This window comes from Caloenas nicobarica, chromosome 5, assembly GCF_036013445.1.
Source record: "Caloenas nicobarica isolate bCalNic1 chromosome 5, bCalNic1.hap1, whole genome shotgun sequence".
In the NCBI taxonomy this organism is placed as follows: Eukaryota; Metazoa; Chordata; class Aves; order Columbiformes; family Columbidae; genus Caloenas; species Caloenas nicobarica.
The window spans coordinates 50166850-50193450 of NC_088249.1; the positions used below are offsets into that span (position 1 = coordinate 50166850).

At 38.5% G+C, this 26601-nt stretch overlaps 1 protein-coding gene across 4 annotated transcripts in view; it reads right to left on the reverse strand.

The window, feature by feature from the left end:
* CHID1 (chitinase domain containing 1) overlaps window positions 1-26601 on the reverse strand; it is a 119468-nt gene that overhangs the window by 19536 nt on the left and 73331 nt on the right. Inside the window, exon 13 of one of the 4 annotated variants that reach the window (XM_065636041.1) lies at window positions 21481-21950. The exons of the other annotated variants lie outside the window; for them this stretch is intronic. Coding sequence (XP_065492113.1) covers window positions 21944-21950 — 7 coding nt within the window. The 3' untranslated portion in view covers window positions 21481-21943. Of the gene's footprint in view, window positions 1-21480; window positions 21951-26601 lie in introns of those variants that run through there. 4 annotated transcript variants of the gene reach the window in all.

Genomic DNA, 26601 nt, shown 5'->3' on the forward strand with positions numbered 1-26601 from the left:
AAGCTAACACAGGGTATTCATGCTTGTTTTTACTCAGTGGCTAAACAGTTTATTGAAAAGATTCAGCTCTAATAATTAAAACTGATGGAAAACGCTAGAATTTTATAACTATATTATTTGTCACTAACTAGAATCTCAAACATAACAAAAGAAAAAAATTCTTGACTTATGTCTGGTATTCACCTGCACCACCAAACCTTCCTTCTTGACCTTATGACTTGTTTAACAAGCCAGACCAACTTGTGAGTCAAACCAAGACTCAAAAGTGCTTTAGAAAGCCACACATCATTACTGTTCCGCCAGTATCAAATCAATCATCTCTCTCCTTCCTTGAACAAATAGGCAAAACCTACCTCTGTTCCTCTGCTAGTCATTGTTACCAGAACACAAATATTTGCATTTTGTTCCACAAATATTCCCAAAATAATTTAGCTAAATCATAAATTAAGAAATTACTCAAAACAAGTAACATCTAAGGAAACATAAAAATATAAAAATAAACCCAAAATGTTTATTTAGTAGTCTAAATTAGTTAACTTCCATTGTGTAAACAAGAACAGCTTTTTTGGCTGTTTGATTTTCAAATGCATATCAAGGAATTTACAAGTAAAATTGTGTGTCTACTATTACTCATAACATTCTGATTCTATAACAAAAAAAATCCGTTCAAGGTTTTGCTTTGTTTTCAAAAGATTTTAATGAAACCTTACATAAATTTAAGCTTATTTTGTTCTTTAAATGTATATGGAGTTTTAAAGATTCCTACCTTAAAGTCTATGAAATATTGCAGTATAACATACTTGAATGTTTTCATATGAAAGCTCTTAGGTGGACATATTGTATGGACTTCTGGGGGTAAAAATTAGGCAATACCACCATCTTTACCAGCCCAGCATTAATATGAAATAACAGCTTATAGAACAAGTATGTCAGAATTAATCACAAGATTCATATACACGTATCATAATTAAGGAAAGGAAAATGAATGAAAAGGATCAGGAGTGTTTTAAAGGGACAGAAATATATTAGGGTGAAAACCAACTCACACACAAACCAGATTTTGCTAGAAACAGATGCATAAGGGACATTACATTTTACCTCCAATGTTACTGCTATTCAACAGAAGAGTTAAGACAGCTACACATAATACAAACATCCTCCATTTTTCCACACAGTACTGAAGTCTACTGGTTTAGGATTTCCACAACTATTTAAACAAGCATTGACTACTATTTGACTTGCCTGTTAGTGTGTTTTCAAAGGAGCATAGAAGACTATGTGATCTGCTGTTTAGTTTGATTTTCACAGCTACTAAGAAAACAATACAACCATCACTCATCTGAGAGGTGATATCGGTTAGACTGTAGGATGCTGTTATTGATGGTACTCCACTCCACTCTCACATGCATTGAATAATATAGTCCTTCTGTATGGAAAGAGTCTTTCTGCATGGGCCAGTACAAAAAAATTGAAACTGGAGCTTTACATTTTTAAAAAAAAATAGCTAAGATGACAATTTTCATTTACACAAGCAAATACAGAACAATTTAACTTCAGCACATCTTAAACTGACTAATTGACCACTTAACTTTGACTGCACTGAAAGTGTATTTTAATATAACTGTGCGATCACTGTATGCAAAACATACTAATAACTTCCATAATTTATGTATTTTGAAGCATTATGGAGGCTAATGAACTTTGCTGCTTTGATTTATCAAGCAAGATAATCCAGTTAGATATTTAGTCATTAAGAAACTGCTTTCTCATAACACAAAATAGAAGTCAGCTTCACTAATAGAGAAAATACTATAAAATACATCATACAGGTACATAAAGCCTACTTCACCCATTCCAGAATTCTCTATAAATTTATGAAAAATTCAGAAGTGTGAACAATTATTTGTTAGAGGTCTCATCAGATTTTTTCAAGGACAGGTTGAATAATTCTTATTTTCACAATGCTCTGGCATCTTCTAAATGCCTCACTGGCATTATCCAATTAATCTTCTGAGCATCCCACCTTCCACATGGAGGAAAAGGAAGAGATGGTAATTTATGTTACCAGCAAGAGCTATGTATACAAAAATCATAACAGGAACAGAAGTCTGGCATTGTAAAAAAAGGTGGGTCTGGACTGGTAAAGGACAGATTAATACAAAAATAGTTTATTGAAGCAGATTTAAACTACTATTTCAATACAATTATTAAAAAATAATGGCCCACTTGATTAACATTTTTCTTCCTCAATATTTACAAGAAGCACAACTCTTGATTAATCCCCAGTTTGCTTCTCAGTTTGCGTATCACATTAGAAGCCAAGGCTGTAACTAGATTCCAACTTAAACAACAAGTTTATTTCCTTCTGTTGAAACTAAATGCAGATGAAGTTTATTAGGTGCCATGGAAATTTCAAGAGTCTGTACTTAGGTTGACATGTTCTATAGATAAAGTTACAGGTGGATTTCAATTTAAACAACAAAGTTGCTTAGTCTTTGGGTAAGTTTGAGAGATTTGATAATAGCTTGTAAACACATTTAGTAAAAATAAACAGATGTAGTAAACTGAATTTGCCACAGAAGCCAAAACTAAAAAGCATTTGGAGTTCTGGCTTTACAGTACAAAGAGCTGCAAATTTGAAGTCAGTTATTCGAGCCATACTTCCCTGTTCTTTGGAATCCTGTTTTAAGAGGAGTGGTGAGAAGAAGACATACAGACCTTCAAATTAGTTTGAAACTGTGAACCTTAAAGGGCTAACTTGCTTTGATATATGTAGAAGATTACTGTGAAGTAATGTAGCATTTTATCTACCATGTTCCAGAGCAGAGATGTTAAGAGATGCCAAGTGCCTTCTCACCTTGTTCTTGTACGATGTCAGAGGCAAAGACCAAAGCTCTTGCCTTTCTTGGGTCTTCACACACATGCCCAGAAAAAGATTTCTTTATGAGGATTGTCACCAACACATCAACATGCTGCACAGTTACTTCAATGAAAAAATAGGCTCATACTACCTCTGTGTGCATTTGCATGGTGAAACAAGTGGCGTTATGTTCACGCAGTGTGTTTCACAAAGAGTTAGTCTGGTCTAGCCCTAACCTGGTTTCCCAGACTGAAGGTTCATGAGAAGAGCGAACTATACGCACTCGTGCAGCTCAGCTTCCATTCAGTGTTGTCCAAAAGGAATTAATTTTGTATATTCCAAGACTGCTCTGCAATGTGAATTTAAGTAACAGAAATGGGAGATGATATGGAAGACCGACTTCAAAAGTGTATTTCAGAACCAAACTAAAATACACCACCCTATTTTTAAATGTTTGTCACTAAAAGAATGATCAATGCGAGGGGTTAGTTGGTTGTGGGTTTTTTTTACAGTCTATATGCGGTGTATCTTCATCTTTCTTCCTCTTACCACGTTTTAAAAAGTCTATTATGAACAGCCACAGTATGTGTCAAGTTACAATTGTTACAAGGAATTATTACCTGAATAATAATTTGTATGCCAGCAGATAAGTATCCTTAATATGCACATGTAAGATCTCGATTCTATTGCTAAATGATGTCAGAATTCAAGGTATCTCCAAAACAAAGCTGTAAAGTCAGATTTATCTGCATTAGAGGAAAGTGAGAAAAATGTTCACCTTTGGAAACATGATGCACACAACAATGGTGAGACAGTAGTACATCTGAACTACTTGCTTTTGGCACTCCACCAAGTTCTATTTAATTAATAAATAAGAGGGACATTTTCAGTAGCTCATAACACTTCCAGATTCTACAAATTTCAGAATTTTAATAGAAAATGCATGTACTGACATACAATCCTGAATACAAAAATACATATTTATTTTTTTCACAAAAAAAGTAGGTCCTGAGGACATTTGCTTGTTTTTCAGGTTTTGCAAACTTTCTAATTCAGAAAAAAAGCTTCACAGAAAGAGTCAAAGAGTAATTTCAAAGAGTAGTTTTGTATTTACAAGAAGGCAATCTGATTTCTAGGAAACTTAAAACATCCAGGGCAAGGCTGGATGGATATATTTTAGATATACGCTATTGTAAAATAATGAGTGCATACCCCACTGATTTAAAAATTCAGTTTATTCACTTTTGGATAGAAATAATTTGGTCTAAATTTATTAGTTACTAACTTAATTCTGCAAATTAACTTAATTTGATAAGGACCTTAATACATGCTTGCTTTCATGCATTTTTCACAGAATCACAGAATCACAGAATGTTAGGGATTGGAAGGGACCTCAAAAGATCATCTAGTCCAATCCCCCTGCTGGAGCAGGAACACCTAGGTGAGGTAACACAGGAAGGCGTCCGGGCGGGTTTTGAATGTCTCCGGAGAAGGAGAATCCACAACCCCCCTGGGCAGCCTGTTCCAGTGTTCCGTCACCCTCACTGAGAAGAAGTTTCTTCTCAAATTTAAGTGGAACCTCTTGTGTTCCAGCTTGAACCCATTACCCCTTGTCTTACTGTTGGTTGTCACCGAGAAGAGCCTGGCTCCATCCTCGTGACACCCACCCTTTATATATTTATAAACATTGATGAGGTCACCCCTCAGTCTCCCCTTCTCCAAGCTAAAGAGACCCAGCTCCCTCAGCCTTTCCTCATAATGGAGATGCTCCACTCCCTTAATCATCTTTGTGGCTCTGCGCTGGACTCTCTCCAGCAGTTCCCTGTCCTTCTTGAACTGAGGGGCCCAGAACTGGACACAATATTCCAGATGAGGTCTCACCAGGGCAGAGTAGAGGGGAAGGAGAACCTCTCTCGACCTACTAACCACCCCCCTTCTAATACACCCCAGGATGCCATTGGCCTTCTTGGCCACAAGGGCACAGTGCTGGCTCATGGTCATCCTGCTGTCCACCAGGACCCCCAGGTCCCTTTCCCCTACACTGCTCTCTAATAGGTCATTCCCCAACCTATACTGGAACCTGGGGTTGTTCCTGCCCAGATGCAAGACTCTACATTTTCCCTTGTTATATTTCATTAAATTTTTCCCCGCCCAACTCTCTAGCCTGTCCAGATCTCGCTGGATGGCAGCACAGCCTTCTGGCGTGTCAGCCACTCCTCCCAGCTTGGTGTCATCAGCAAACTTGCTGATAGTACACTCAATGCCCTCATCCAAGTCGTTGATGAATATATTGAATCATACTGGTCCCAGTACTGACCCTTGAGGCACTCCACTAGATACAGGCCTCCAACCAGACTCCGCCCCATTGACCATGACTCTCTGGCTTCTCTCCTTCAGCCAGTTCGCAGTCCACCTCACTACCCGATCATCCAGTCCACACTTCCTCAGTTTTGCCGTGAGGATGCTGTGGGAGACGGTGTCAAATGCTTTACTGAAGTCAAGGTAGACCACATCCACTGCTCTGCCATCATCAGTCCACCTTGTTATGTCTTCATAAAAGGCTATGAGGTTGGTCAAACACGACTTCCCCTTGGTGAAGCCATGTTGACTGTCCCTGATGACCCTCTTATCCTTGATATGTCTTAAGATGGCACCAAGGATAAGGTGTTCCATCACTTTCCCAGGGATGGAGGTGAGGCTGACCGGTCTATAGTTGCCCGGGTCCTCCTTCTTGCCCTTTTTGAAGACCGGAGTGACTTTTGCTTTCCTCCAGTCCTCAGGCACCTCTCCCGTTTCCCAAGACTTGGCAAAGATGATGGAGAGCGGTCCAGCAATGACTTCAGCCAGCTCCCTCAGCACCTGCAGGTGCATCCCATCTGGACCCATGGATTTATGGATGTCCAGATTGCTTAACTGGTCCCTAGCCCAGTCCTCATCAACCAAGGCAAACTCCTCCATTGCCCTGCCCTCCTCTGGGGCCTCAGGGGTACGGGGCTCCTCAGGACAGCCTCCGGCAGAGTAGACAGAGACAAAGAAGGCATTCAGTAATTCTGCCTTCTCTGTATCTCCTGTCACCAGGGCACCCACACCATTCATCAGTGGGCCTACATTGCCTCTTTTCCTTAATTTATCCTGAATTCTTAAGATTCCTGCAGTTTTCAGTCACCAGTTCTACCTTTGTGATAGTTAAGTATTTTTGCTGAATGTAGAACTCCTGTTTATTTCTGCAAATCTAATGGTTATTTATGTGAGTCACTATTTGCTGGTGCTTAGTCTTAGTCTTCTGAAAAAAAAAAAGCCAAAACGAAACATGGCAGGATATGGTAACTGTAATGGCACACTCCTCTATCTCTTATGTCTGTTTTTTAAAAAAATCAAGTTTGATTCTCACAACCCCAGCTACAGTCTAAATTATTTTGTAAAATTTTATCTTTTTACCAGAAGAATTTTGCTAAATCTCTTAAGGATTTTTCTTGAAGTGTTCTAAGAAAATACATTTTCTAGTTCCAATAATATGTGTAACATTTCAACCTTATGCTTAAAATGATAATATTTGTATGCTAAAAATCACAGATCACTAAGCATGTCTTGGGAAATCTCTGAAAGAACTTCCAAATTGAGATCATTAGTAAACCAAGCATGTATTAAAAAACAGTTAGTGTGACTGAATTATCTTCAGTTAAAATTTGCACAGTTGATTTTGAAAAAAATGTGTACTATTAAAAAAAACCCCAACACACACGGAGAAAAGCATAGTACAAAACCAGAGTCATTACATCTGTAGTACTAGCCAGTAGTCAAGGAGAGACAAGGGAGATTGTGTATAGCAGGAGAAGGAGGAAAAGAGATCAAGAAATTAAATAAATAACCAACTAGAGAATCTCTAAAACTAGGATGCAAGAAAAAGCTACCAGTTGTTGATCAAGCCTTTCACAGCTGAAGTTGAACAGTAAAGGGGTCTGGTTTTGCATACTTTCATGGCCAAGGGAATGAAGTCTGATCATCAGCAAGCCTCCCAGATGAAGCAAAATAGAACTGGACAACAAGAGTCTCATTACAGAGCCTCCCAAGACATTCATTATGCACTGAATGTCAAACTCAGCTTTACATCACTAACAGAACATTAAATACATCAAAGAAAATGCTGATGAGTGATATTCTGGCACTGGCCATCCCAGTGAGGCATGTGAGCAAAGAGAATTGAGCAATTTGTGGAATTCTCCCTGGCTGAACCAGGTCAAATGCAGAAGAGGACCTTGTAAAAGTAAGTGTGTGGTCTGTTAAGACTGATGTGTCAGACAGAACAATGGTTGAATTTAAATATGATTTCAGGGAAAATAAGAAACTACTTGGGAGGGCACACTGTAGCCTAGTGGTTACACTGTGTTAAATACTTATTCTGTGACACCATTAATCGCTGTATTTGAACTATCTGTATATAAAAATACTGGGCAGCTCCCTTTCTACCGTGACAGTACATTGAGGAACACTACTAATTTAAAAAAAAAAAAAAAAGGAAACATTTTTGGTTTGTATTTCTTTGTGTCATCAAATCAGATGTCCAGGAATAAGTTAACAAAGAAACCCACAACTGCCTAGGGTCTCAAAGCCCAGAGAGTAGTCCAATGCAGGAGAGGGAGGAGTGCAAGCACGCTCCAAGAATCTTGCTAACTGGAGAAGTGCACAGTTTGCAACTTTGAATCAGAAAGCAATATAACTTTGTTAAAATCAGTAAGTAACAAAGTTAAAGTACAGTCTTATGCCCCTAAATCCAGCAAAATGTCTTGCTAAGTTATTTCAGGCAAATAACTGTAATCATCATGCATAAGCCTCAAACGAGTGGTTGTTAAAGTGCACGCATAGTCAAGCCCATTCATTTTAGGAAAAAGAGCAGTGCCAGGCTGCTGCATTGACAGCTCAGCAAGCTGAAAGAACTGTATCCTTTGGTTTGCAATTGAGTGCTTCAAAACCAGTGTGCACAGCCTCCAAAGAACTGACCATCAAAAATATCAAGTATTTCAAAATGAAACATTTAGATAACAGTGTCTGAAAGACACACTTGAAGGATTTATCTCTGGGAAAACCTGAAGCCAAATCAAAAGCAACATACATGCCTCCATCTCACTTTCTGATTACTCAAAATGGTAGTCAGTACAGGTTTTCTCCAAGTGTCCTCTGTAGAATGTCATCAACAAATACAACTTGTAAAGCATATAAATTGTACAAAACAAATTTATAGGACCCAGAGCTGGGTTCATACAGGAGACCTGAAAGAAAGTCGGAAGCAGTACACGGCTATTCTTGTTTATCATTTGGATGTAACAATCCAGATGTGATAAAACATGATTTATTACTGGTTTCACCTAAATCTAAATTTCTGTTCCTCCATATCAATTACCAAGATAAATGTTCTTTTTGAAAAATCCTCCTCATCAAAGTACATAAATAAAATACTGACTATAAAGGTGGATATATACAAGGCTGAGAAATACAAATGCTTCTAACTGATTTGCACATGACACAGCAACAAAAAACTTGCATGCTAGGTCTGATCCTCCAGCATTGTGCACTGCTTTGTAGGAGGTGAAGCATAGATCTTCAAATATTTTTAAAGGTTTCACTTCTGTTAAGATCCTTCATTATAGAAGACTTCAGTAAGAACTAAATGCCCAAATGCTTTGTGCAACCAGGCTTGCAGACTCTAGAGCTTGTATGTGAAGAGTCTGGGAAAAGAGAAGGCTTAGGCCTTAAGAGTTCCAAATCTCTCATATTTTATTTCGAGGGTTGGTAAGGGACAGGGTGGTCATCTATTCTGTCATTTAAATATACCTAAAAACTTTTTAAAAAACCATTAAAATGAATAATTAAGATGATCATAAATTTTGCACTACCCACAAAATGAATGTACTTTACATTTTTCAAATAGAAAAGGAATGCATATTTCATTACAAAACAACATGGATTGTTGCTGGCAGTAAGAGCTGGGTTTATGCATTATTCACTCATGAAAAAATTCATTAATTCAAAGATTGCCTGATGGTCTTCATGCCCTTCTGCAATGCTAAGCCTGAGGAGGAGCGAAGGTGTTTCAAACTCAAAACTTGCGTGTTGCCTGCTTTTGCTGGCAGTGGAATGCTGGGAAGCACCTGCACGCTGTCCAGTCACTTCCAGTTACACATTGGTCTGCAGCCTACAGAGGGATCAACAGAAAGAGTATGGCAAAGCTACACCTGGTGGGCAGTGTTTCTGCAGGGTTCTCAGCCTGACCCATACACAGGAAAGAGCTGCATAAGCATTTTGCGAGATCTGAGCAACCCAAGTGGATACGTGATGTCACTTACAAAGAACAGTAATGTGTGGGCCCATCAGACTACAATTTTGTGCTATTCATCTTCTGTCAGCAGGTAAATGAGAGCAGAACATGGAACGCAGATTTAATTGTGAGCAAGTGAAATTACAGAATTGGAAGGCAAAAACTACTTTAGCATGAGAAGACTAATCTGTGTGACCAAAGGATGTAGGCATGTATCTCCTACTGGCAGCAGAAAGGCAGGCTGCAAGTAATAATTGGACATACTAATGCACCACTAAAAGAGAGAACCGCCTGTTGTATGAACTTTTGCCATAATTTTATATTTCTGATGTCTCAGAAGCCTAGCTTTTTCTGACTTCGAACTCTCTCAAGATGGAAAGAAGATAACAGGAATCCACAGTTCTGCACTGAATAAGGTCTTTTCATCAAGTTAGTAAACATATGGACTTTTTATCTGGCATTAGTAAGTGGTTGGTTTTACAAGAGAAACAAGTAAGCTACTGCATTTCACAAATATCTGTGTTGTGACCTTTGCTCTTCAATCTATATACATAAAAATATGAAAAAGGAGCAATTAACGAGGATGCAAAATTTGCTGATTATATGAAAATATTCAGAGCCAATTAAAACCAAACTTGACTGAAATGAGCTGCCAAAGTTCACAGCAATGAATTACATGGCCACAAAATAGCAACCAAAATCTGAAGCAAATAAACACAAAATAATAACTATGAGAAAAGTGAAGTATTGGTTCTGAATAAGCTGTTGTCACCCAGAAAAATGACTTTGCTACACATCCTCTTGAACTGAGAAATAAATATTGAACCAGAAATCATTTGTATTACTTTTGAATATAAAACCTGTCTTGGTCTGAATACCTATTTCAATTTAGTTTTTCCATGGGGCAAGTAGGTTCCATTGCAGTAGATGAGGGAGACACGCAGGAAATGAAAAAGTCTGGGGCACAGTTCCATTACTCATGGTTTTATCTCCATGCAGGAACAAGCACTAATAGAACCTGCCAATCACCAGAAAAGTTTGTGGGCTGGGGAGTAATTAGAAAAGAGGAGATGAGATACTGAATTGTATTCCAACAAGTGCTGATTCGGTGCATAACCCTTGCCAGGAGACATACCAAACTCAAAAGTAGGCATATTAATTTTACAGTATTTAGAAAAGCATTGGAACTAGAACCAGGTTCTTAATTTTAGTTGCAGCAGACCTGGCATCTTAATGGTATCATCTGTCAACTCGATTGTACAATATATATAAAGGATCAAGGGTTTTGAAATTGGGTAGAACATTTTCTTTTTAGAAACATACACCATACAAATATGCTGAGAAATGCCTTAAAAAGATTTGTCATTTATGTATGAGTTCTGTAACACTAACTAGTCATTAAACATGGAAATATCTTTTTTTTTCCAAATTAAAGTCTCGAAACAGATAGAGATGAGCTACATTTTCTAATTGTTTGCTGGTTTTTTTAACTTCTCTCACTGTGAGCACTACGAACTTTCAACACAGACCAGTTACCACCAAAAACTGACTCTAAAAAAGTCAGTGCCAATGTAATGTCTGTTAATATATAAATAGGTTTGTTACAATTATTTTAACTTCTTTACTAAAAACAAACAGTAACATCAAAATTATTTTCCAATTGGTGTGATAAAGCAGCAACAAACAAATTATATGCAAAACTTCAAACATCTTTTGAAGAACATAATTGTAGCATACTAGAATTTTATTTAAGCAACCCAATATCACAACTCTTGGCAGTAGTAGGATGCTACTATGGTGGAACATTATGGTTGTAACTTCACTGCGATATGCTTCAGAGATTTCACATGTGCAAGATCATGAGTGTGAGTGATCACCCTTAAGATGATGCTGTGAAATCTGAGGATTCAAAAAAGACTGACCAAAATTCTGGAAACTTGCAAGAGAGACTGAAAGATGGGTATTCTTTACTTTTGAAATGAAAATAATAAAAAATACATAAATAACAAACACTTCAGAGATCACCAAGCACAAATATCTCTTGCCATTCTAGCCACTTTGGGGCTATAGCACAGAATAATCCTGGCATTCCTGTAAATGTACAATCCCACAAAGTTCCAGCTTACTCTAATTGTTAATGCAAGCCACATTTCTGGATGAGACATAAAACCATAAAATATTAGAAGTGTTTTCCCTGTCAAGAAGACCAGGCTAATCTGCCAACTGGTACACATTTAAATGCTCAAAGTAACTAGCTTGTCATGATTTAACCCCACTTTGTCATCCCTACAAAATGAAAACACACCTTTAGGACTGACACAGTTCTTATTGGCAATGCCTAAATCATTTACTCAACTAGAATAAGTAAAATGGGCAAAAAGATAAAGGAATCTGCAGTAGGGTGTGCTGGTTTGACTGAAAGCAACTTAATTTTCTTCATGCAGTTAGAAACTTTTCTTTTTTTTTAGTTATTGTGGTGGTGGTTTGGATTTAGTTTGAGAACAAGAAGATAACACCCTGGGACAGAGCTAATGTTTTTCTTCAAGTAACTTTCCTCTGTCTTTGAGTTCGAACAAAGAGAATATAAGAACTTACTGTTATCTTAGTTGTTGTCTGAGAGCCAAGGTCTTTCTGAGATCTCTGCCTCCACATATGAGGCAGCTGGGAAGGGGGCATAAATGTGGCAGACCTGGACTGACATCCACACTGATCAATAAGAATACTCCATGCCATTAGTGTCATGCTTCATATTTAAGGAGAGTAGTTTTTTCCAGCTAGGGAGTGGAGACCTGTTCTGGTTCTGCTCCATTTCAGTGGAGTTCTGTTCAGGAGTTCTTTTGGTTCGGCCTGTTGCCATCCTGCTGTTTTGTAGAGGCCTCTGGGCCTTTCTGCTTTTTTCCCTCTTCCTCCGGGATTGGCTGTTCAGGACCAGCGTTCTCTCTTCCCAGGACTGGCTGCTTGGTCTGGACGGAGTTTGTGAGGAATTGCACATCTTTTACTTTATATTCTATTTTCCATTTTATGTATCTTATTAGTAGCAGCGGTATATTAGCATTATTTTATTATTTTATTAAACTGTGTTTATCTCAAACCACAAATTTCTCCCTTTCCTTTTAATTGTCTCCCCTATTTGGGGGTGGGTGGGTGGGAGTGAATGAGCAGCTATTATGGTTTTGATTGCTAGCTCAGGTTAAACCATAACATAGGGTTTTATCAGTATAAAGCTTTGCTTGTTAAAAGCATAATTTTCATCACTCCTCCTCCTAATATTTTAGGCAAATACCATTCTAAACATTCTACATCTTAAACATCCCCTAGAGTAACAATTTTTGCATCAGTCCTATCTAACTTGTGCAGATTGTGCAATGTAGATAGAATAGGAAAAAGAACAGTTTATCTGTTAAAATCCCACAGTTTATCTGCAAGACTGAAAGATTTCAATGCAATTCATTTTCTCCACTTCTCTAAAGAAGTGTAAAAAAACTCCCTGTGTTTTGAAGTCACTTGTCATTTTATGCAAGTAAAAAGAACAATAAAATAGTTAACTATGTAAACATAAAAAATGAAGATTTCCAAAGTAGAGAAACAGTATTTGCAAATGTAATCCAACTGAAAACCATAAGTTGGACAATCCAGTCCACCTCATGTTTCTATTTTGCCTTTGTAAGCACATTTTTGCTGTTTAATAACGATGTAAAGCTATGTTGCATGGAGCCTGACTCCTCATAATGAAGTGCAATATTTATAGACTTAAATAGAACAGATTCCAGAATCCTTGCATTGACAAACTTCATTTTGTGAAAGTAATAAACAGACATGTCTTCACGTGCTTCTTTCACATCCATCCCTTTGCAAATAAAATATTGCTTTTACTTGTGTTAACAAGCCTTTACATTGCCATTCTGTCCATGTTCTATCCAAAAGCAACATCACAATAAGCGTTTCAGAACATTTTCTCGTAACTTCTGCAGTGCAGGTCATAGAGCATACTCCTCAATAAATCTTTCAAATTTCATTTCTTCAAGATGCATTTCTATCAACTGCATCTGACAATTAAGAGTATGTCACTAAGTTATGAATTTTGCTTAAGGTTATGAAAATGTGGCCTCAGGGCGCACACACTCTGCAGTTGTTCATCAGAGCGACATCTGGTCTCACAGGTCAGATGCAATAAAGAATCATTTACTGACCAGCTATTCAGAGGGAGCAATCTTGGAGAGGGCTTGTTACACAAGACAGAACTCACTTCATGTTTAAATTCTAACAGGCTCTAAATATGCAAATGAACTTTAATGCTTAGACAAGGCTGCCTGAGAAAGAGACATGAAAAGAGACAGGGGATTACAAAAGGAGGGGTTACATAATGGCTCTTTGGGGAGAAAATAGCAAAGCGACAATTTTTTTTCTAAGCAGAAGAATAAAAACTATGTGCAGGAGGGGAATAATGAACTCTTAGAGGCTCTGATGTTTACTTCAAATAACACTTAATGAGGAAAGTAAAACCATAAGAAATAAGTAGGCATTTTTTATTTTGCCCTCTGTATGTTTCTTTTTTCTAGCTAAAGAGAAGAGTGTTTGTTTTCTTGTACCCATTTGCAAGTCCCAGTGTGTATTGACTTGTTTGGTTTTCCTCTAAATAACACAAATATCTGATAAGACAAACGGCAAAATGAAACTGCACAACAGGAGCTCAGGGACAGTGTGTGCTAACAGTGAATTTGCAGAATCCATGCTCATCTGGGAATTTAAAGAAGCCAGCTGCAAGGTACAGTCCATCACTGGGGAACAAACAAGGATCTGCCTCCAAGAAAACTATCAGGAAGGCAAGGAGAATGACATCACTATGACCAACCAAGTGAGACCCAGCAAAGGTATGGGCACAAGTATGACAATGAACTTCAAAACCAGCAATCTGCATTTGCAGCAACAGAACCAAGTGGTACTTGTGCCACCACTTCAAATTGCTTCCCCAGACCTTTTGCAGTTCCTGCAAGAGCTTCCTAGGTAAGTCCCCACTGTAGAAACACATTTTTTCTCTGAAATCCCTGAGGAAATCTCACTGCATTAACAGCATTAATTACATTAACAAGAACTGCTGCAAGTGGAAAATAAACATCTAAACTTACTTCAAAGAGCTGTTCTGGAGAACTTACCTGTGTACTCATTCTGTTTCATAGGAACAGGCTATTACAGATGTATATTTCTTTTACTACATCTAGCCAATCATTCCAGTATTACTTGGAACACATGCACCAGATAAAAGATTTGGTTACAGCTCACACAAAAAAGTTTGTGTATTTGACTGCACAGTAGAAGGAACCATAATTATCACCAAGTATAATTTTACATACTTCACTGTTTTGAATTTAGGCTGTGTTTAGAGTGACTCCAGAACAAGAAAGACCCATTGAAGTCAACGGAAACCAATACTTAATTGGTTTGCCTACAGTCTCTGTATTGGTTCTATTCATCCTGCAGGTAAGTCTTAAGTTGTTGTAGCAACAGCTTTCACCTCAAACTTTTCTTAATAGAGTGGCTTTTATTTATTATTTATTATTTATACATTTAACTAACTCACTGCCAAGAAATCAGATGTAATTTCTAGCAACAACTCTAGCCTAAGTGAAGTTTTTGCTGGGACAGCCATGATGGTTATAGGTGTGATTCTTTTCTTGTAGCAGTATTTCTCATCTAGTGAGGCATTTTATATGTAACAGTGTCTTTCACATAGTTTACACCTGGAGTGTTTCCTCTGGTAGCCCTACCTACAAATATTTTTAGTGCCAAATCCAAACATTTGCAGACTGTAACAAATATTTGTAAAGTCTTCAAGCAAACATTTACAAAAATACTCAGAGATTGTCAAAAAGGTGCAAAAAAATTTCATTAGAATGCTGCACCAATGAGGAAGATAAAGAAAAATGCTCCAGGACATGAAAAAGTCTGTATTAGAGACATCATACATTACATATGAAGCCTACATTTTTGTGCAAGAATCTAATGTTTGAACTCTTAATGTATGGGGTTTATGTTACCTTTGGGCAAGTGCTTTTCATGCATAGGGCTAAAAAGAGGACATAAATTAAGAAAAGTTATTTTCCATCCTTACGCGCATAACTGGATGTACATATATGCACGCACATGGATCATGGCAACTGCCCTGAAAAACAACCTGATTTTTAGCTGAACTGACATTTCAGTAATGGTGTCACTGAAGTAACAGTGCTGGACTAACCACAAGTAAATGTGACATCAGAAATTAAAAAAATGTAAACTATTAATTTTGAGACTGGAAATTTGGCAAGAACTTCTCAAGAATCCACAGTTACACTTTGTATCAGTCACACATATGGAATTCTAGGGATCCCTGTGAATTTAGCCTATAAAAGTAAGACTGATTAAATACTTTTTGAGTTCTTTACTACATATGGTATTTTTAAACTTTAAGCAGTATCTTATCCGTCAACATTTTACTTTCTACAAGTTCCTAATTCTTAAATATCTCCCTATAAGTCTTTTATTTATTTATCCTAAAAAAACCAACCAACCAACCAACCCAAACCCACCAGCCAATGCGTAATATTAAATAACCATTTTGGTTGAGAAAAATAACATTCAGCCAATCAGACATAGTACCAGGCAAGTAGTTACCAAAGTTACTTAAGCCTTATGTTTTTGAATGGTGTTTCCCCTAAATATGGTTTTGTGTCATATGGAACTATAGATAACACCTCCCAATCCCCTCAAACCTTCTTGGTTTTCTTTATTGACTTTTCTGCAATTGTGCTATGACTCCACAGCTGTAAGTCCCATCCTTGGTTTACTGACATGGAAAGCCAAAAAGATGCCCCCAAGCCCTGCTTTTCAAACTGATTGCTTTATCTGCTAAAGTAAATTAGAAATATTCCCTAAACTACCAGAATTTATTTGGAATGATGTCTCCACTCTTACATTTGGCATACAGTCCACTCAGTCCTTCCATTTCCAAACAACAATAATGTTAGTTAGAATTAATAAGTATTGGTTATGATCCAGCCTGTTAATATCAAGATTGATCCATGGGGTGTTTCATAGCTTGTTAAAAGTTTATTAGCTATTGCAGATCATCAATAAAAACTGTTTAATTGGCTAACTACTACAGCTGCTGCTGTCAGTGAGCTTGTGATTCTTCCTGTGTATACAGTAGCATCTACTGAGCACCACCTGTCTGATATTCCTTTTACAGGAGACTCTTGTTGCCTTTTTTTACGCTCTGATAATGCAGCAGTTTTTACCTCTTAACAGGTGCCATGAGAAAAACTAGATTAGGTTACAGCTGGAGTCAGAAGAATGTTCAAATGTATGGAAAATTAAAAAATTAAAAGCCTTTCAAGTATCTTGTTTAGATAAGTAGTGAACTCAGAAAGCCAGTGACTAGGGATTACTACAGCATCTTTGTTCGAGCCTTTATTGCAGCTGTTTCACAATCTCACATGGCTCAGCAAGTATTTGCACTGAAAAGTGTCGAGAAACCACACATTTGGCCAGCTGGAATTAAAATAATGATGATATTTCACAATTATTATTAGATATTTTGTCACTTTATTTGAGTTCCATTTCAAGAAACAAAATTATCATGTTTGATGTGCAGGAACTTCTAGTTTTCTCTATAAATTACTCTAATTGCTTTTAATATGAAAATTGTGTTTAAATACATCAAGAGTGTATTTTTGCTCACAAAACAGCTCTTAACTATTGCATATGAACAGCTGACTGCCATACTGTACTGCAGATGTCCATATGGGAGTATCAACTCCTCCAGTGTTCTCAGAGCAACCCAGAAAGTCAATACACATAAAGAACATCATCAAGATTTTGCTTGTTAGAATCTGTTGAATACTGCATATATTTTGAGGTTTCAAACCTACACTAACCAAGTACAGCTACCTTCTCAATATGCATTCTGGATGGCAGTGCCCAGGTTTTCACCAGTGAAGAGCCAGCCCCTGAGCTGAAAGACAGGGACAGAGAGGAGAATGAAGCCATAATTATCCAAGGGGAAAAGGCTGGCAATCTGCTACACCACTTAGACACACACAAGTCTACGAGGCCAGATGGGATCCATCCAAGGAGCAGAAGAAGCTGGTGAAGTGCTCATCAAGCCACTATGTATAATTCACCAGCAATCTTGGCTAACCGGGGAGGCCCCAGTTGCCTAGAGGTTAGCAAATGTGAAACCCATCTACAAGAAGGGCCAGAAGGAGGATCTGGGGAATTACAGGCCTGTCAGTCTGACCTCAGTGCCAGTGAAGGTCATGAAGCAGATCATCCTGAGTGACATCACATGGCACTTACAGGATAACCGGTGAACGAGCCCCATCAGCATGGGTTTATGAAAATGCAGGTCCTGCTTGACTAACCTGATCTCTTTCTATTACAAGGTGACCTACTTAGTCCATGAGGGAAAGGCTGTGGATGTTGTCTACCTGGACTTCTGTAAAGTCTTTGACACCATTCCCCACAGCATTCTCCTGGAGAAATTGGCAGCTCATGGCTTGGACAGGTGTACTCTTCACTGGGTAAAGAACTGGCTGGATGGCCAGGCCCAAAGAGTTGTGGAGAATGGAGCCAAATCCAGTTGGCAGCTGGTCACGAGTGGTGTTCCCCAGGGCTCAGTACTGGGGCCAGTTCTGTTTAGTATCTTTGTCAAAGATCTGGACTAAGGGATTGAGTGCACCCTTAGTAAGCTTGCAGATGACACCAAGTTGGGTGTGAGTGTTGATCTGCTGGAGGGTAGGAAGGACATACAGAGGGATCTGGACCAGCTGGATCAATGGGCTGAGGCCAATTGCATGAGGTTTAACAAGGCCAAGTGCTGGGTCCTGCACTTGGGTCACAACAACCCCAGGCAGGGCTACAGGCTCAGGGAAGAGTGTCTGGAAAGCTGCCTGGAGGAAAAGGATCTGGGGTGTTGGTTGACAGCTGGCTGAACATGAGCCAGCAGTGTGCCCAGGTGGCCAAAAAGGCCAATAGCATCCTGGCTTGTATCAAGAATAGCGTGGCCAGCAGGATGACAGAAACAATCATCCTCTTGTACTTGGCACTGGTGAGGCCCCACCTGTGTTCAGTTTTGGGCCATTCACTACAGGAAAGACATTGAGGTGCTGAAGAGAGTTCAGAGAAGAGCAATGAAGCTGATGAGGGATCTGGAGCACAAGTCTTATGAGGAGCAGCTGAGAGAACTGGGCCTGTTTAGTCTGGAGAAAGGGAGGCTGAGAGGAGACCTTATCATGTCTACAACTACCTGAAAGGAGGTTGTAGCAAGGAGTGTGTTGGTTTCTTTTCCCAAGTAACGAGTGTTAGGACGAGTGGAAATGGCCTCAAGTTGTACCATGGGAGCTTTAAATTAGGTATTAGGAAGAAATTTTTCACCAAAAGGGTTCTCAAATATTGGAACAGGCTGCCAAAGGAAGCGGTGGAATCGCCATCCCTGGAGGTGTTTAAAAGATGTATAGAAGAGGCTCTTAGGGACATGGTTTAGTGGGGGACTTGGCAGTGTTAGGTGTTGGAGTCAATGATCTTAAGGGTCTTTTCCAACATATATGATTCTAAGTGCACAGGCCAAGTATTCTTCTGAAACAGGGTTATACTTGCAGAAATTCCTAAGAAGCAAATTAATAGAATATTTATTTATTCATTCATCTATTCCTTCTGTAGATACTAAAACACTAATACTAAAACACTCAATAGATGAAGCCCTCAGCACTGCTCTGAAGTAGGTATTCCTACAATACTCCCCCTTAAATGTTCTGAGTAAAGAGCAGCAGCACAACAACTGAGAACAGCTTGTTATGCCTCTGAATTTATTTATAAGTGTGCAAAAGCTGGATAAAGGGACAGGGGATGTTTCTAGCAACAAGTCTCTCCAGACTTTCCAATTTTCCTGCTGCCGAAGGGTATTGTAAAAGAGCAAAATAGAGACACACATAAAAGAGGGTTCTAATTTCAGTTATTTTTATAGATCATCTAAGGTTCATTTTACAACTGTATGTCCCTTATGTAGCACAGCTCCACATTCCTGACACTCAAATTCTAAAGCCAGTGTTATACATATCATATTCCATTTTACTTTGCCTTCCAATACCAACTTGATATTGATATGACGCACAAATATTTTACTCTGAAATCTAGCAACACAGTATCTTTGCTTGTTGAACAACAGTGTAGTTATGACAATCTTTCTCTTGTGGCTTTTTTCTGCCCTGGATTTTGTGAGATATGAGCACAATAGTTAGGCAACAGAAGTATTGTCCTAGCAGATTGTTAAATCTGCTTGCTAATTACACATTAAGCATTGACCGATGCTGAAAGTGAATTAATGCATTACAAGTACATGACATGTATCTTAAGCTACTTAAGTCTACAGTCTTCTGAATAATGAATGAAGTAACAAAGAATTTTAACAACAGTTTAACAGGATAATCACACAGAACAATAGTTTATGGTATGCACGCCTGAGTGCTTTCAAAGCTGGTAGGAGCTTATCAGGTCATAAAAACCTAGGTCAACTGCAATTCATATTACTGTTTTAGACTCTTACACATATTACTTTAGATCATGTCTACCAATAAATATAAGTATTAAATTTTCAGTAGCATTCCAGTACTTCTTACCCTTCAAAAAGGCATCTTTTGAGCTGACTTAGATAGAAGCGCAAGGGAAGAAAAGATGTAATAATTAGAAATATGATTAGCACTGTCAGTTGTAGACGAAAAGACAGATTCATTTCTCAGTGCTGAGCTGCTGCTTCTACTCCAGACCCTCTTACCCTCTCACTTATTTTCTGATCATTTCACAGAATTCCACCAGTACAGTGTACAAATTTACAAAGATCGTTACCATACTAATTCTGCATGGATGCAATGTATCAGAAGCTAGAAACAGAATATTCTCTATAGTTCTGCCTCTCTGAGATTTGAGAGAATTCACATTACTAGATCTCAGTTCCATATTTAGATAAACAGAAACTCTTGAAGCTCCTAGGAGCTGTGATGATGCCTGTATCTAATTCCTCCCATGAATAGCACCAATGTCATGGGCCACTTTTTGACAGCTTTTGGGATATTCTAGACAACCAATATCCTCTGATCTATCCAGCCAAAATAACTAAAAAAAATATGTTGCACAAGAGAATTTAAATCAGTATTCACAATAAATATTAAGATCAAACATATATAAAAGCTACTGGAGAGTGTCCAGAAGAGGGCTACAAAGTTGGTGAAGGGTTTGGAGGGGAAGCCGTATGAGTCACTTGGTTTGTTCAGCCTGGAGAAAAGGAGACTGAGGGGAGACCCCATCGTGGTCTACAGCTTCCTCACAAGGGAAGGAGGAAAGGTAAGGTGCCAATCTCTTTTCTCTGGTGACCAATGACAGAATCTGAGGGAATGGCAGGAAGATGTCCCAGGGGAGGTTTAGGTTGGACATTAGGAAAAGGTTCTTCACCCAGAGGGTGATGGAGCCCTGGAACAGGCTCCCCAGGGAGATGTCACAGCTCCAAGCCTGGCAATATTCAAGAAGCGATTGGACAACACCCTCAGACACATGGTGTGAACTGAGGGGTTGTCATATGCAGGGACAGGAGTAAGACTCAATGATCCTTGTGGGTCCTTTTCAACTCAGGACATTCTATGACTCTATATCCTGAAATTTCTTTCCCCCTTGTGCTGTGTTTCCAAGTCTTATAAGTGTCCTGGATATTCACAGATATGCAAAGCTTTAAAAAAAAAATTGAGTCTCGGCTCCTGACTATAGCACATCAGTACATCAGTACTGGGATGCAAATAATAAATAAATTCCTAAGCAATATGATGGTCAACAGAGCATTCATTAAACCAAAGAAAAGGTCACGGAAGATGCACAGCTATACAACAAGGCCCTGCAAAAAGTTGTTGAGATGCTTGAAGAAGTGGTAGTCGGTTGGCGAGAGGTCAGGTGAATAAGGTGGATGAGGCAAAACTTCATAGCCCAATTCGTTCAACCTTTGAAGCGCTGGTTGTGCAACATGCAGTCGGGTGTTGTTGTGGAGAAGATTTGGGCCCTTTCTGTTGATGAATGCTGGCTGCAGGCGTTGCAGTTTTTGGTGCATCTCATCAATTTGCTGGGCAGACTTCTCAGATGTAATGGTTTTGCTGGTATTCAGAAAGCTGGAGTGGATCAGACCAGCAGCAGACCACCAAAACAGTGACCACAACCTTTTTTTGGTGCAAGTTTGGCTTCGGAAAGTGCTTCTTCTTGGTACAACCACTGAGTTGGTTGTCACCGGTTGTCATATAGAATCCACTTTTTGTTGCATGTCACAACACAAAAAAGAAATGGTTTGTTGTTGTTCCGTAGAATAAGAGAAGATGACACTTCAAAATGACAAATTTTTTTTTATTTTCAGTCAGCTTGTGAGGCACACACTTTTTTTTTTTTCCCAATTTGCTTCAAATGCAAACCGAACACAGAATGGTTGACGTTGAGTTCTTCGGCAACTTCTCATGTAGTTGTAAGAGGATCAGCTTCGATGATTGCTCTCAATTGGTTATTGTGAACTTCCAATGGCCACCACTACACTCCTCATCTTCAAGGCTCTTGTCTCCTTTGTGAAATTTCTTGAATCACCACTGACTGTACGTTCATCAGCAGTTCCTGGGCCAAATGCATTGTGCGAGTTGTCTCCGCTGCTTTACAATCCATTTTGAACTCGAATAAGAAAATCGCTCGAATTTGCTTTTTGTCTAACCTAATTTCTATAGTCTAAAATAAATACAAAATAAACAGCAAGTAATAAGCCAGTAGTAAAAAAAAAAACAAAGTGAGAAAAAGGCATTATGTATAACAAAACCACATTTATTTAAGTATATATTCCAATATCAAACAGCAAATTTCAACAGTGCAAAAACCACAATTCCTTTTGCACCAACGTGACAGAATGTCAAAGTCTTCACATCTAAACAAGAATGTTTTTGCACTGAGGGAAGGATGGGGAACCCAACTTCAAGCTCAGATGTCAAGTTCATAGCTGGAGCATGAATTTCACAAATTAAAGTAATTTCAGTTGGTTACAATTCCCTGTGCAAGCATTAAATTAATAAAATGGGAATAAGCCTTGCTGTACAATTTGTGCCAGCACTTGCTCTAATTTCCCAGACAGCCATAGCCTCATTACCTTTAGATTTGTGCATCTCATTATGATGCTGACACTTACACTTGTGCGATTAGTGCTGAAATTACAGATTCATCCTGATTTAGTGTGGCCTTTATTGCTGTTAATTAGGCAACAAAATGTGAAAACTGTTACGGCATTTTAATTATCTGAATGGAATGAGATTTGTATACTAAAAAAAAAAAAGGAGAGAGAATGCAATCTTTTTGTTGAAACAGTTGCTAGTTTTGATGGAAACAGCTGACTGAGAGAAATTTGACAATTTATTTTGCTGTTAGTTGAGGTGACCCCTTCTGTCTGTATCTGCCTGTATCTGCCATGTTTTATTTTTTGCAAAAAAGACAGATTAAAAATGCATCAAAAAGGGCATCAAAATGTGCACTAACAAAAACCTGAATGAAATACAGACAGACAAATTGCTTAACCTAGGTAATATTTTTGTATTATTTTGGCCAAGATCCTGGAGGAACAGCCACCAGTAGGCACAGCTGTGCAGAAACACAGCCTCAAAGCAGACAGCATCAAAACTCCAAGGGAAGAAGCGATAAAGTCTCACCCTTGTTGCTGGACCTAGGTTGAAGTAATTTTATAAGTTGAGTGGTCAGCATGATGCCCATCCTCATCAGTTATCTCAGCCGAGATCTCCTGCAGTCAGTTGTCATGGAATGTGCATGAGAGTAAAACTTAGCTGGTGTAGCATGGGCTATACACAGCATGTAACTGTAATGTCATGTGTGAGTGAGGTATGTGTCTGTGTCTCCTACTATTTGATCTTCTCGCTGTCTAAATGTTTCATTGAGCATTATTGCTTTGCTTCACTAGTTTTAGTTATTACTGGTTTATTAATTTTTACTAACGTACAGTAACCGATCAATTGTCATAGCACACTGTGGAGGACTTTGGTTTGTGGGCAGAAGAAGGCTTTAAGGAAATGGAGAGCCACATATCCTTGCATGCTGGCACCATGGTTGCCCTATGACAGCTTGCTGGAGAAGGCAGGCAGCAGGAGGATGCCCCTCAGAGAGACAACTCTTGATGTCACTAGTAGTTCTCCAGTGGTTGTGTACTTCTAGGCTTCACTTACTAAAATGGTATTTGAGGCACACAGACCACAGGTGGGCACTTACATGTACACACAAACAGGTCTGAATCCCGAACTGCACCACGCCTTCTGTGTTTGTATTTCTGCAAATACTTATGTCAGAGCCTGTCTTTACAACCACTCATAAGAATGCAGAGCCTGGCAAGCCTGCAGACAGCTGCTGATAACACACATGCAATCTGTAGAAAAGCACTGTCATCCCACGCTTTTTATGATAGACTCACATCTGTAGGACATTATTCTCACTATAGCCATTTAAAACAATCTTCAATAGTAAACTGTTATTTTATTTGATTATAAATAACTTTTTATACATAAAACTTTCATTTTGATAATTCTGATCAAGCTCTCTTAAACCTATCTACTCTTTCATCATATATTGGATAGAATTTTGTGCGTTTTCTTCTACAAGATCACACACACACACACAAATTAGTATTATGCTTATTTGCGAAAAGGAAACTGAACTGGTGTCATAGTTTTTCAACAGGTATGAGATTTCAAATAGATTTTAAACAGACAAGCATCAGGAAGGCTCTCAAAATGTCAAATTTAACAGATGTTATGAATATATATATATATATCTCTCTCTATATATCTCATGCATATGCATCCATCAGTAGTCCATAACATTAAAATATAATTGGCATGGTGCTGCCCCGGGAACTTCTCTGATCTCTCATTTATACTGTCAATTTATGTACATTATACATTTCTGGATTGGTAATTTTTTAATGAAATAGCTAACGAAAATATTCTCAGGTAATGTCCCATCCCAACTCAGCTGGGGTGAGGGCAAAGGTTAACTCTTGAAATACTCTGCACAGTAACACAAAGTGATGACAGTCACCTGAGAGGTTAAATTAAATCACAAATTTACTAAAAACGCTCAGTGGAATTACAGCGAATAGTGGTTTGGCAAAAGTTTGTAACTATATCATTAAAACTTAACAAGACTTTAACAACAAAACTTGCAAGATATTACTCTCATATGCCCAGAATAAAGTTAGAAAGAGAGAAAGAGAGAGAGGAAAAGGAGAGAGACAGGCTAAGATATCAGAAGAAAAGGTAACGTCTCACCACTCCGTTGTTCTCTGTAGCTGTCTTGGTGGTGGGTGCAAAACTTTGTTAATGCCACGCAGCACACACACACACACACGAAACCACAAAACATCCCCCAGTGTCCCAGGTGAGGAAGTTTTCTAACTTCCTCCATTTGCATGCGAGATAGGAGAGGGGTGGCTTGTCTCCTCCTTCTGCTTGCTCTTCATGCTAATTAAGAAGACTGTTCCAGAAATGAGTCAATGGTCGAAAAATTAGAGGAATTGTGGCAGTGCTGACTGGAAGTGAGTTGTGTTGTCTGTTAGGGGTAGCTGGTGGTTCGTGATTTCTCCCAGTGGTTGATGGTCTGCTATATGACCCATATTGGCCATTCCAATTAACGAGTAATGAAACACTGTTAATTGTCTTTATCTCAAAAATGTATGCCTTTGTTCTGCAGGGCCTTGAGGTGAAAAAACAGAGTGTCTGCCTTTGCAGCACCTATCTTTTCCTGTCCAAGGTTGCAAAAAACAGCTGTTTAAGGCACTATACCGTTAATGAGTCCTCTGTTTTGCAAAGGATGGGGGTGAGTGCTTCAAGGCTGTCACAAGTAAGACTATTTTTTACTGTTCTCTATAACTCTAGTGAAACCAAATTCAAAATACTATGGTGAAAACATTGAAGTACTTGCATTATTGCTCCTACAGACCAAGTAACTTTCATGATGTAAAAACCCAGCATGCCATTACGCAGGTATTTAGTCTTCAGAAAGCATGGAAAACTGAGTGTTTCAGATATCCATTGTTTCTCTCATGTAGATAAAATGATTAGTATATTTTCCAGCAAAGAAGTCAGTAGCTTTCCACGAATGTTGATTAGGCACGAGAACCAAATTTTACTCCAATTAAAATCAAGGCCATTACTTTAATATTTGGTTTAAAATCCTCCTTGAAAAATGGTATTCTCTTAATTTCAAGACAATATGTTTATGGGTGTGTTTCTGAAGTCAAAACTCATCACCTTTTCCTTCCACTGCCACATGCCTGTCTGGACATTCTGCTTAAAAATGGAAGTAACACTGTACTTGGAGCTAAAGACTGCTCTGCTGGGGGTCAAAGCATGAGTATGTGGAAAAAACCCCATGTGATTCCCTGCCTTCTACCTCCTGTGTACTTTCAATACCACCATCAGTCCCCTGAAAATAATTTTGGGAACTGTACCAGAAAGAAGATACTATTGATTTGAGCATCTGCCTAAGGAACTTTACGTGGAAGAAAACCTAGACTGATGGGCTTAATATAAAGAAATAAACATGAATGTATCCAGCAACTTTTCACTCTAAAGCCAGCTTCCCCCAGAAGCATTATACAAGAATAAATACCAACATTTCTCAAACACTAGAAATGCAAATATTAGGCAATTTGCCAAAGGCTACACAAGTCAATAAGAGAAACACGAGCACAGTCCAGTTCCTCACTGAATTCATTACACTGCTAATCAGTAAAGTCCTTAAAGTCAGGGCAAGCAATGCATATTTCTAATATAAGCACAGAAATTATGTTGACAGAATATACATAAATATGTGCACACACTCAGTGTGACAGTATTGCAGCCCTTTAAGCTTCCTGAAAAAGCAGACCTCAAAATCTATAAAAATAGAGTGATCTTTATCTCATTTTCTACTTAAAGATACTGCATAGTTGTCTGTTCCACTTAAGAGAACGCTCAAGTTCACCCACCCCTTTATGCATTGTTCCATAGGATTTATCTTCTAAATCCCGGAAAATAGATTAACTTGGTGCCTACATTCTTAATAAATATCCCTTTCCCCTTGTCCCTTAAGCATTACTACCTTGGAATTATTGTTCTTGCCAGCTAACCTTTCACTTTTTGACCATTCATTTGCACACAAATAACAAAAAATCTCCAGCTGGAGAGACACTTCAAGGAAAATTTTACAGAATGGTAGAAAGGATGGTACTGGCTCCACTCTGCCAGCTGGCTGTCCCAGCTCAGTGCACATGTTCCCAGTGAAATGGATATATCTTCCTATGAATATGATATTTCTGGAGCACAAGGATGAGTGCAGCCAATTAATG